Raw genomic sequence first — 12860 nt, 5'->3', positions numbered from 1 at the left:
CAACAGTGACATCACATCTCCATCCTCCTTTTGCCAGGACAGTCCAGCGCAGGGTCTGTATGCGAACACAGGTAAGGAAGCCCTCAAGAGAACTAACAAGTTCTCCCTTCCCGACTAGCACAAAGATAAAAACCATCTGTGTTTTCATTCTAATTAAGGTGAATTAGCAAGGTGATTCAGTTCTGGTTTTGGATGGCATATTGGTCTCAGCTTTTCTAGATCTTTTTCTTATAAAAGTTCATTTCATATTATCTCTGATAACTTTTTTTTTGTCTGAAACACAATTAATTAGATACCAAATGGGCTGCACTGCAATTCCAAGCGTTAGAGGCAAGGAAATCCCTTCTCCTCAGCTCACATTCCACTTATCTGCCACACCAGTACACCCCACTCTATAAGGAACACTGAAAAAGGAGTTAATGAAATTGCTAATGTAGGAATGCATTCCTTTCAAGCAGGAATTAAAGTGGAGTTTTAGCTGTACAGAATTAGGCATTCCCTCCAACTTGTACATGGATGCATCTGTATTAATTTATGCAGCTGTTTAGTTACAAGTGTTGCAAGCTGATTGTAAGTTATCAGTATGTGCCTTGTACTGTAAACTGTTATTGTAATAAATTTAATAATCATAATCCATCTGTAGATGTCTCTTGTGCCTCTCTCTTATGGGGAGTTTCAAGCTGGCCTACAACAGATCCCTTTTTATTAGAGCAAAGATAAATATTCCAAGACAAAGCAGTCCAATTTACTACATTCTCGGCCTCTTCGACAAAAAGCAGAGTATTTTGTTTGCTCTCTGAACCCCATCTACTGTTAAATATTCTGCTTTTAGTCCAACAGCAGAACCAACATGACGTTTGTTTAGACAGATTATCAAAACTCAAATCATCTACACTTGGACTAAGTGCCTAGCTACCCAATTAAAGTAAGTACAAAGCTCGTTCCACTGCAGGGTCTTTAGCTGGCACGTTTTGCATTTAATTGTACTGACATTTCAACTCAGGTTACCAAGTATGCTGAACAAAATGTTAGAGAAAATACTAGAGTTGACTGATGATGGCAGTGCACACAGAACATCTCAGGAACTCAAACTCTGTCTACATTTTGACTTGAGATCAAGAAAACAAAGACTGTCTGCTTCTACTACTGAACTCCTACCGACAGGAAAGATGGTTTTGAAGAGAAACAGAAGAAGGAAACCAAACATCGTATTTCTTTTGCTATATCACAAAGAAAAGGTAGAAGATCAGAAGAAAATCCAATTGGTTCTATTCTGAGAAATATACTTTATGACATGTCAAAAAGAAGCCCAGAAGTTTTGGCAGCATTTACCAAAACTATGCTACAAAAGTACAAATGACTCAGCTGTTCTTCCTACTACAAACTGCTGTAGTGAAGTGAATCACACCATGTGCTTTCCTAACACAATACATTTCAAGTCTCCCAAGAAGCAGGAAATGACCAACTTATAAGATCTGTGCTATGAAAATTGTATTTGTGAAAGCACCACAGAAGTTTTTAGAAGAATTACAAAATCAGAAGTTTATTGGAAAATAAAATAATTTGAAGTGATGTGGAGGAGAAAAAAAAGACACCAGTCCAACATCTTAAAATACTGTACAGGAACAGGAGCAGCCACAGATGCAAAAATGAAGAAGAGCTGCTTACCTTTGGAAGGCCTCCGGTAGGCAGGGATCTCCAGCAAGATACCCTCACCTCCATTGCCAGCCCTTAAGTGAGGTCTGGGAAGGGGTGGACCCTGGCTTCACCCCTTCTGGTCACTCAGGTGAACTGCTTGCACCTGAGCTCCCCTGGCTTGGCCCTGCCCTCCCACCAGGTGCTCCATCACTGCTTCAAGCCATGACTTAGCATTGCCACTACACAAATAACAACAGGAAAAAAAAGCAGGAAAAAAGAACATTGTGAAAAGCATTAAGAACACAATCTATAAACTATGATTGTTGTCAGATATCCTACTTACCAATTTATAGTGCAAAGATAACTTCTTGCTTATGGATGGACAGATAGACACACCTAAAATACTACCTCCAGAACAAGCAGACATGAATGTAATACATGAGAAAAGACTGAAATACCTTATTACACAAAAAGATGACATTATTACCAATATAATAGCATTAAAAATGACCCACACATTGGATACAGTGTGTACCTTACACTTTATTTCTGTACAGGTCCCTAAAGGCAAACCCAAATGTATTTACAAAATCCACATGTCAATATGCATTAGCTTACAAAACACCACATTACAGACAGGGATCCCCTCGATCCTTATCCAGGCTGTTCCGTTGCCATTTTCCCCTCTTTTACAGGTGTTTATGATTTTTGAGAGCATTGCTGGGTGCTGATAACTCTTGATAAGGCCTGAGACTCTCAAAGCATTAAGAGCTTAGGAGTTCATTCTGATCCAACTGTAGAGAATAGGAGCTGCCTGTGGGAGCTTTCTCACCTTAGGCTGTTCAGTATTCCTACAACTCCCCAGAATCTTCAGATGAAAAATACTGAAGATAAAGCTGGACTGATTTAGACAAATTTAATACTTTGACTGCACAAACTGATGGAAGGTGTGCATCAAGTGATCCATTAATCCATTTCTAAAGATGTTCCACTATAGCACATAAAACTTATTTTATGAAACCTAAAAATAAATAGCTAGGATACTCTTCTGTACAAATGTCCATGAAGCAGCGGATTTTCCTCTTGGTGGAGAAACCAAGAGTTTTTGTCCACTACAGTGACATTAATCTTCTTCTTTCTCAATGTAAGATTTAGCACCAACTCGTGCCATCTGCCTTGCCAAATAGCGGTCCCTTGCTGACATGACAGTCTCTTCATTGCTCCGTTTGGCAAATTTGCTCATGCTCTCAGGTGGTTTCTGTGTCTGATCTTTCTCCTCTTTCTCCCCTTCTCCATCCTTACGTTTCTGCCCAGACAAATTCCCAGAGCTGGAGCTTTTCTTCTCATCCACCTCTCTCTCTCTTCCCTTTCTCTCCTTTTCCAGATCAGCGTCATCTTTTTCTAAAGCTGCAGGACTGCTTTCCCTCCTGTCCCTGTATTTTTCATCACTACTACCTTTCTCTCTCCTCTCCTTTGAATGATCTTCCTTCTCTCTGCATTTCTCTCCTCTCTCCTTCTCTCTGTCACTGGATCTATCTTTACCACTTCTTATTCTTTCTTTTTCTCGTTCCTTTTCAGAACACTTCTCCTCTCTCTCCTTTGCCTTCCTCCATTCTCTACCATGCCCCTCCCTCTCTTTTCTTTCCTTTTCCCTTTGTTTATCATCTTGCTCTTCCCTCCTTCTGTAATAGTCTTTACCACTGTGATCCCCATATCTGTGTCGCTCTTCCTTCTCCCTCTGGTGATCCTTCTCATGGGTCCTACTTCTCTGATAGTCTTTTTCCCTGTATTGTTCATCATAGCCCTTTCTGCTTGGTCTGCCCTCTCCCTTCTTTGTGAGGTGATTTGTCTGGTCTTTTGTGCACAGCTCTTCCTCCGCACTGGAGGAACTCGGTGACCTGGACTGCCTCTGGCTCTTGTGACGTTTAGTCTCCTCTTCACTGCTCTCAGAGGAGGCTCTCCTTTTCTTCTTTTTCAAACTCACTTTAACAGATTTATGTTTCTTCTCATCATTACTATCACTTTCTAAGTCAGTATCAGCATCTGGATTATCTTCTTCTTTAGCAGAAGGTTTGAGCCTTTGTCTTTCATATGGGCCTTTGTTCCTTTGGCTGGATTCATCATAGCAACTGTCAGATTTATCTTCCTTTATCCTACATTTTTTATGTTAAAAAAAAAAAGGGAGAAAAAAAACCATTACACAGCCTGAAATCTCAGACTTCTCTATCGGCTGACTTCTGATCAAGACTTCAACAGGACTGTAAACAAAAGATGCAGCTGAAAAGTCTACAGAAGGAAATCTATTTGGTGCTTAGGTTCCAGGAATCTAGCATAAACCATTTCTATTAAAGATCTGCATCTGGTTCATTGGTGAATGCAAGTTGATGGATTTATCTAAAAGAGTGAGTATGGTTAAGTATCTGCAGTCTCTATCTGAGGAACATAACAGAGATTTGCATTCTTGTGTGAGCTTTCTGGCAAGCAAAACATTTCCTTCTCTGTATTTTTTTTCCCCTATTGTCAGATAATCATTGAGAGAAGAAGCAGGTTGGATGTCTCAATGATAGAGGCAGGAACATAGCTTCCATGAGTAGATTTTTAATTCAGTAGTTCCGAAGCTCTCATTCTTGTGGCTAAACAAAAATCAGGTACCTTTTAGCAGCTCATAGATTTGTACATAAAAAAGATGATCCATGAAGGACAAATTTTGGCACTAGGCAGAACAGGTTATGCTTTGTCACACTTTCCTGACTGGTAAGGAAATACATGTTCCATCACACACAGGCTCTCCTAACCAGCTACAATAACAATCTGTGGTAAATTCTTGTGGATCAGCACACCACCTATTATTTCCAATGTGTGGCATATCCTGATAGCAAACAATCTACAATTCCTTTCTTTCACATAGCCAAGTAACTTCACTGTGAGCGCATTCCTCATGTAAGGACTTTCTTTCTAACAATCCACTCTCAGATTTGGTACATCTTTTGATGAAAGCTGCATTTTCTTTGTGATAGCAAACATTTATGCAGTGAGATTGAGGTCTGAGGACTATCCCAAGTGAATTTTAACCTGAATTAACTGTTACAAATGATCATTTGTTGCATATAATGAACATATATCCCCTTCAACATATTTATCTACAGGACAGGATTTCACCATCTCAACTACATAAATAACTCAGCCTCATCTCATTACTTTGCCTTGGACTGTGTATATATTAAGATCTTAAAATACTCCATCTGAACATTCACAGTTTATTTGATTCATTTCCTTTTACCACAGCATTAGCACTGAATTTGTTTATTTTTCATGAACCTGCAAATGTGGAATGAGTATAAAGTCATCATTACATGTTTTTTCAGGATGTTAATACCAAAGTCACTTCTCTTACCCATTATAGCTTTTGCCCTCTTCGTGATTGAACACACACAATTTAATGCAGCTTGCAAAATATTATGCAAACTAAAGTAAATACAAGTTAGAATAATACGAACTATTACAAGCATGACAGTCTTCTGACACTTTTTAACTTGTCCTCCATGTTTTTTTGTCTTATAATTTATACCAGTGATGATCACTGGACATTTTCCAAATAACTCAAGCATCTGTACCAACTAATCACTTTACCCCAACCAGTGTGTTATAGCATTCCCTGTCTAATTCTTGCAGTATTCCATACGTCTGGAACCACATCCAAGCAGAAGCTATTTTATATCTGAAGCCCTTCCGAACCGCATCATACCTGGCTTCACGGAAGCTGCATTTTGGCACCTCCTCTTCCCCTACCCTCTGGTTTAAGAGATGTCTGTAGAACCCACTGAGGTCCTTCTGTTTGGTCACATCCAGGTATGCTAAGGGGAAAAAAGCAAGGCTAGATTTACTGTGCTCACGAGACACAACTCGCAACTGGTAAAGACAGCAACAAGAATGCTATCTCCATCCCAAGAGGTTTTTAGCCTGGAGTGGAATGAGCTCTGAACAAACTGATCTGACTTCATTGCAGGCCATGCTTTAAACAGCAGACTGAAACAGATGGCCTTCAGAGGTCCACTCCAACCTGAATTATTTTATTCTAGATGCTGAAAATGCCAGAGGTTACACCTCAACCAATTTTACCTTGTTTGATATTCTACTATGTATTGTAAGTCCTATTTCAATGACTGTTTAAGAGATCCCACCTAATATGTGAAGTCAGAGAGTGTGAGCATCACTGTACCCCAGACTTACAAGTCTTCCTTCAATAACTGACACTTTCTCAAAAATTAAAACCTCAACAGTACTGACACACAAATGGAGGAGCTTCCCGTGTTCCTTCAGTAACCTGTACAAGGCAAAATAACAGATGGAAAGTGGGATCCAATTCAGTATCTGCCATCTGCTCTTTGATATTTAAACCATACCAAGGCTCACAGAAAGATTGGATGACAGTACTGTCTGTCATTACAGGGTCATACTTCTTCTAAATGGAATTATGCTGCTTCAGTGTCAGTCTCACCCTCCAGAGCTGCCTCTCTTCTTTCTCTTTCCTCCTCCTCAGCCCTCTCTTGCAGCTTCTTCTTATAGGCTGAAGTCACAAAAGCCTCTTTGTCAGCAAATTCTCCTCCCTCCATTTCACGCTCTTTTTGAATTTTTCTTTCCATTCTTTTTTCTTGTTCCTTCTTCCTAATCTCAGCTGCTTTGAGGATATTGTGGATGTATCTGGGCTAAAAGAGAAAGGAAAAGAAGGTATAATGCTGAGAGATAATTAAGGTGGCTAAAAAAACACAATTTGGGACTGTTGGAGATGTTGAATGGAGTTTCTAACAGAAAAAAAAAGGCACAGAAACTAGTCTAACACATTCTTATGCTGATAACAATCTTATATAAACTGTAATTCCCTTTTAGGGAGATTAAAAAATACAGAAAGATATGCCATATATCATAAGTGAGGTGGGAAACTTACAGTCTGCTTCCAGAGTACCACTGGATCAGGGACTCTGAAGTATCTGACTGACCGAATTCTACCAGAATTGCTGCACATTACTACCTTAGGTAACAGCTTTGAGCACAAAACTCGTATGCCCCATTACAGAATCCATTCGGCAAAGCTTAGAAGTTAAGCAGTTGAAGTTACTCCAAGCACAGATAAGACAGAGCTCAGACAGAGGGAACACATTTTCAAGCACCGACCTTTTTCTCGTCTCTCCCCGATAACAGCCTGGCACTGCTTTCTTTCTTCTTCTGCTGCATTTCATCATAGATACTGTCATATTCATACACTGTAGCATCTTCTGACAAAGCCTTCTGAATTTCCAATTTCGTCTAAATCAAGACAAAATAAAACAAAACACATGGGGTGGGAACTGACACAAGAATGAAGCATGAAATTAAAGGCAGTAATTTCCTAATCTGCCACAGGCACGAAGATCCTTCGCTGCACCTTACCTGCTTCATTGCCTGTTTCTTCAATGCCTCTTTCTGAAGACTTTCACCAACAGATGGCTGTAAGAAGAAAAGATTGCAGAAATAAAATTAATCACACTGACACAGCTCAGGTGATTTTTCTGCCACTCTAACAAACAACTATACAAGCAGTTTCTTTCTATCAGGGAGTCTCTCACTTCAATACCATTTTTCTGCAAGCAAGGACAACTAAAAATCCATTCACATGCACACAATGGATCTGCCTCTTTCCTGAGCAAGGTACTGCAGCACTTCAATACATACACGTCTTGCATAAAAGTGGTGATGGATGTAAGAACACAATTTTAATGACCAGTTTGCCTAAAAAGCCACAAACAATTTGATGTCATTTCACAAAACAAGTGGTCTCAGTTAAGAAACACCCAGAGATCTGTGGAAACTGTTCTGTCCCAACACCGTTCTCCAGCCACTGCCAAAAAGCTCAGGAAGAAGACCTATCCCCCACAGCAGCACGGGTCAGCCTGGTGGTGTAAGGAGCTGGCATATCAGCAGTCAGACTTCTAGCCAACGCCAGCTACAGCCAATGCTGAAACAAATTCCTAAGGCAGAATGCTTGCCGTACACCTACACATTCTCATCAACACTAAACTTCTTTCTGTCATTGCTAGAATAAAAGTAAAACACAGAACCCACCCCCCCCAAATGAACCAAACTGGAGTTACACCCTCCTGCCAATGTATGTATCAAAATCAATTTAATGTTCTCACATATTTATACTGCAGAATACAGAAGGATAAATCTTCTCAGTGATTTTATAATTGTATTTCCAATAGTTTGTGACAGTTCAGTGCTGCTCAGAACACACTTGCACATATTGGTTCAGAGAAGCAGCAGTGCTGTGCAGGCATTCTTACTGACAGCAGAAAGAGAAGCATTCAGAGCAAGAACCAAACACCCGAAAGGATTTGGTTAGACTCTGAGTTTGATCAGTATCGTTAGTTCTGTATTTTTAACAGCAAGAATGCTGCTGATGGGAGCAGCACGTACTTCCAAGCACTCACGTTTAGCTGCTCAACTATTAATACAATTAATATGCTGGAAAACAGCAGTGATAATCCTCCCTAAGAAAAAAAGCATATCCGCTACTAAAAATGTTTTCTCATCATCATACTTTCTATAAGCAAATGAACAAACCAACCCTGAGTTTTAATTAGTTTTGTCTTTTAATTAGTGCTGCACTAGCCCGCACATCTCTTTCCTCACCCGGTAGACAGTGCTGTTTATTAAGTACCTTCACTATAAACAAAGGGACTTGTTTCCTTGTTGCTGCCATGAACAGTTTGGGGCAGATGGGAGCCTGATGCTCACCCAGCTCCAGCCCTGCTCCCCCACGGTTCCGGGATGCTCATGTTGGCTTTACAGAACAGCACTGAGCCCCTAAGGAGTCTCTGCACACAGACAACAGAAAGCACAGACTCCACAAAAGACAGAACAGACCCCGCAGCTGTATTTACAGAACACCAACATATCTGTAACACTGCATAGAATGTTTTCCCTGTCTGCCCACGTGAGATAAATGAGTTGATCTGCAAAGACAAAACAATCTCATTATTGTACACACACTCGTAAGGAAGCCCACCTGCAATATGTTTGCCCAGAATGGCAGCAAGTTTACAACAAACACCTTCCCTAAAGGTTTATGACTGACAATTTCCTGTTGTGCCCTGAGCTCTGATAGATGAGAACTTCCTGTTCTTTTGTATTGTTTTTACTTATCAACTGCCCATTTATTAAAGACCTATAAGCTCAGCAATCTGTCTCACACTCGTACTGCACTCAAGCTATTCTTCCAAAGCACAAAGCTTGTAGTTTTAATATCTGCTGGAAGGCAAAGATATTTTAACCCTCTCCTGTTAAATCACACAGAAACCATGCAAACAAACAAACTTCAAAACAAGATTCTAAAGTCTACCTACCCTACAAGGCCAGGGCAGAAAGCTGTGATGTGAACAAAAAGACAATAAATAAATAAACAGAACAGAGGGCCTCGGTCTATGAGCACTTTCACTGTTTTCTCCCATTTCTTAAGGAAAAAAAGAACACGAAAAATAAGTCCACATGGCATTAACTCTCCTTGGCACACACTCCCAGCTTCCAGCAACCCGCAGCAGAGGACTTCCCGCACGGGAGGATGCACCTGGACCACTGCTGGACACCACGAGCATCCCTTTGTTTGACTCATCCATTTCTGAACCCATTTATAGCTCTGGACACCGCAACGTCCCGTGGCAATGGGTTCCACAACTGCATCACACACTGGCTGGACAAAAACAACTTCCTTTTGTTTCGATGAAATCAGTCTCTTGTTCAGTCCATAATATGTTCTGCTGCTCGTATTATGAGAAACAGCAAAACTGCTTTACTTTCTCTGAATCATTTTTGCTTTTCCATGCTTCCTCCACACTTACTTCTCCACTTTGCTCAGAGATCTCTGCCAGAGCCCCTCAGTCTGTTTGCTCCTTGTGCTGCACGAACCCCAGTCCTTATCACTACTCAGTACTTTTTTTTTTCCAGACACTGTGTTTTGTGGGATTTTTTGAAAGGAACTGTAAGCAAAAACAAAAATGGGTCTACAATGCAGTTTTCTTTTCAGTTCCAGTTTCTGGAAGTGTTTGCTCCAATGCTCCTCCTTTCTTCTGGGGGGTCACTAAAACAAGGCAGCCCCCCACCAGCCAACACTCACAGAACATTCCCACTGCCACCACCTGCATTGAGCACCCACTGCAATCTGTGTGCATTTTGGTTTTTATCTACACTGTGATCCTGAAGCAGCAGATCAGTTCTGAAGGTCGCTTGGTATGGTGCAGGTAATTCTAGTTCAATAAACAGACATTTTAATGCTGTAAAATGAGTCTCAACTTACAGAGATACTCCCAACTAAATGGTAAATGTAGAACAGAAAGCAGAGCAGTGCACAGGGGGAAGTGACACACTGCTCTTTGAGACACAACGCACGAATAAGGGGGTAATATGAGATACAACATGTGAACAAGGGGTGATGTATGTGGAGAAAACAAATAGATCACAAGTAGGAGTAAGCCAAAATGAAAGCTCATTTCTCACATCTCATTTTGCTGATGCGTCACCTATTCTCCACTAAAAGCTCTCTGCAGGACGACAACCTTCCCTCATATCTAAAGACAGTAACAACCCCTGCTTATGAAGGCAAATAATCAGAACCAGGGCATCCAGGAAGAACTGCAGCCACCTGCTTTGGTTGTCCCATTCAATACTGGTGAAAAACATCTCGAGAAGATTTCCATCCAAGATGTTCTGCTTGCTATGAACCAGCCCAAGGAACATCTTTATTGCTGGCTAACGCCCATTAATGTACTTTGCCACAGTCACATTTTAAACTCCTGCAGCAAAGGTACAGGCAAAGCCTTAATAAAATACACACAGTAGCATTAAAAAAAATAAAAAGGCAAAAGTTTGGTATCTTGTATATAATCACAGCCCAAGTCAGGTGTGCAGATTTCCCTGCACAAACTTTATTAGAGTTCAGTTAAAAATACATAATCTCCAGACGTTTGAGATGTAGTTCTGAGTGATAAGCTAGCAGGCAGGAAATGAAACCCCTCCCAAATGCAGCTCCTTATCTTGAAAGCTCTGAAATTATTATTGAACTAATAAAGTAATTTTGCTTTTTTTAAAAATGATCCTTTTTTGATAAAGGCAGTTATGAGATTATTACATTTTGCTGGGGATGTACCATACCAATGCACATGACAACTTTTAAGAGTCTTTATAACAGACTCTGGTAGCGAATGTCAGCTTTTCTGACAGAAAAAATACTTGATCTGTTAAGTACAAGTTAGCTGGCAGCACCATACATTGTTACTATTACTGTTATTATTATTATAATTGCTATCATTCATTATTTTACTCCTAAAATTAAAAAGAGAAAATACAGAAGTGAAAAAAAAAAACAAGTCACCTCTGGTCAGGAGCGTTTCCAGCCCTACCATTTGAGGTCTAATGACAACTCATCATCTGAAGCTCATTCTTGGGCTCTGGAAAACACAGAGTCCATTCCTGAATCTAGAGAAAGACTCCAAATCCCGAACTGCCACAGAAAAGGGAAGTACTGCTGCCCCGGAGGGCAGTGCATCCTATCATCCCTATCAGCTGTGCTCAAAGGAAAGTCTCTCCTTAGAGCCAAGCTGGCAGCTATGAGCTGAAGCAGAGGAACACCTCCACATGGTGCTGAGGATGCAGCTAGGTGAGGTGAGAGATGGCATGACAGACGTGTTAACATCCTTTGCATTTCCTATAAGCTGCAGTTTCACATTTGAGGCTGACTGGATACCACTGGGAAGCCCTCAGCCCTCCCATGCACTGTACAAAGGCAGCTTCAACACCCTCAGCAGCAGCAGATGGGATTCAGCCTCTCACACAGGTTGGCAATTGTTAGATTTGGGCTTATTGTCACAAAACATAAGAGCTACCAGTTCATTAAAAACCATTTAAAATGTTTGGTTATAGGAATTAGCAACTGACAAATATTATTTGATGCTTAATTAGCACTGTTCTTTGCAACTACACAATCAAAACAATGTTTTCTGGGCTGTGAGTAAAAAAAGGATAACATGCACTTAATGACATTATGATTAAACTATCACAGACAATTTCTGATTGATATTACTCAGTAAACTGCAACCTCATCTCCAGAAACAGAGAAAGAAGTTGCAACCTTAGCACTTATCCATATAGAGATCACCTCCACAGCTCTGAGTTCCTATCCTTTACCCATAGACTACAAAGCTACTGACTTTAAATTCTTCAAAACTTCTGTTTAAGAACACAGGCATCTGTAAGCACCCAAACCAGACTAAATGCTGAGCCAGTTCTCGGGTGCACCCCATGCAGCACTCCATACTGAAGTGTAATCTTTAGAGTGCAGCCCCCTCTACTGGAACAAGTAGAAAGTTAATATTTTCATTCTAACACCTTAAAAACAAATAAAGACTATATAAAAGAAAACTATAGCACTTCGAGCACCAATAAAGCGTGTGATCACTGAAACTCTGTACACAGTGTTCTCTTATTAGCAGAACTGAGTGCTTTTAGAATTACAAATCATCTGCACCCAAATGATTGTCTCTCAGTACCATGGCCATGAGCAGATGTGTACAGCAGACGTGTTGTAAGCACATCACTTACAGAATACGGCGCAAGTATCAGAAGAAAACTGTTAAACTGACCTCATCATCAGAGTCATCTGCAAACACTGAGAGCTTGTTGGAAGCCAGATTCTTCTGCTGCAATTTCTTGGGCATAATAAGCCCATACCTAGGGAAAAACACTGAAAGTTATTTTTCATGTTATGTACACATAGCAGGTTCCAAAACAGAGCTCTGCTATTTACAACTCTAGGAAAAGAAGATGAGCAGCACTATAATGTATAGAGCACAGCTCAGGGCAGTGCTGATGGCAGCACAGCCTGCCAGCTTCTCCCACTGCCACCACTGCCTTTTTCCACACAAAGTTTATGGATAAAACTACCCACCTTCCTAAATTAGGCCACAGATACCTCCTCTAAATGATTTTTCTTTCTTCCCTCCTCAGAGAAGGAAGAAACGATTGCTCTTTAACTTGCAAAGGAATGACTCACACACAGTGCTCTGTAGACACACTTTTGGACAGCAGTGTGCACTACCAACGTACAGGTGGAGCTGGGGCAATCAGCCAGGCCCCGCATCCAGCTCACATCACATCACAGGGCAAACAATCAGCCAGGCCCTGCATCCAGCTCA

General features: G+C 40.7%; 1 protein-coding gene across 1 annotated transcript; it reads right to left on the bottom strand.

Annotated features, from left to right (window-relative positions):
- Positions 1 to 2161: 2161 nt before the first annotated feature.
- NSRP1 (nuclear speckle splicing regulatory protein 1) lies at positions 2162 to 12819 on the bottom strand. Its single transcript, XM_010722103.3, has 7 exons — positions 12614 to 12819; positions 12309 to 12396; positions 7066 to 7122; positions 6811 to 6942; positions 6137 to 6344; positions 5384 to 5492; positions 2162 to 3791 (listed from the first exon to the last, which is right to left on the bottom strand). Exons 2-7 carry the CDS (start codon positions 12381 to 12383, stop codon positions 2762 to 2764), a joined length of 1611 nt encoding a protein of 536 aa, XP_010720405.1. The 5' UTR covers positions 12384 to 12396; positions 12614 to 12819; the 3' UTR covers positions 2162 to 2761.
- Between the last annotated feature and the right edge of the window lie 41 nt (positions 12820 to 12860).

This window comes from Meleagris gallopavo, chromosome 21 (assembly GCF_000146605.3).
Source record: "Meleagris gallopavo isolate NT-WF06-2002-E0010 breed Aviagen turkey brand Nicholas breeding stock chromosome 21, Turkey_5.1, whole genome shotgun sequence".
Taxonomy (NCBI): domain Eukaryota; kingdom Metazoa; phylum Chordata; class Aves; order Galliformes; family Phasianidae; genus Meleagris; species Meleagris gallopavo.
This window is presented reverse-complemented; position numbering and strand designations above follow the sequence as displayed.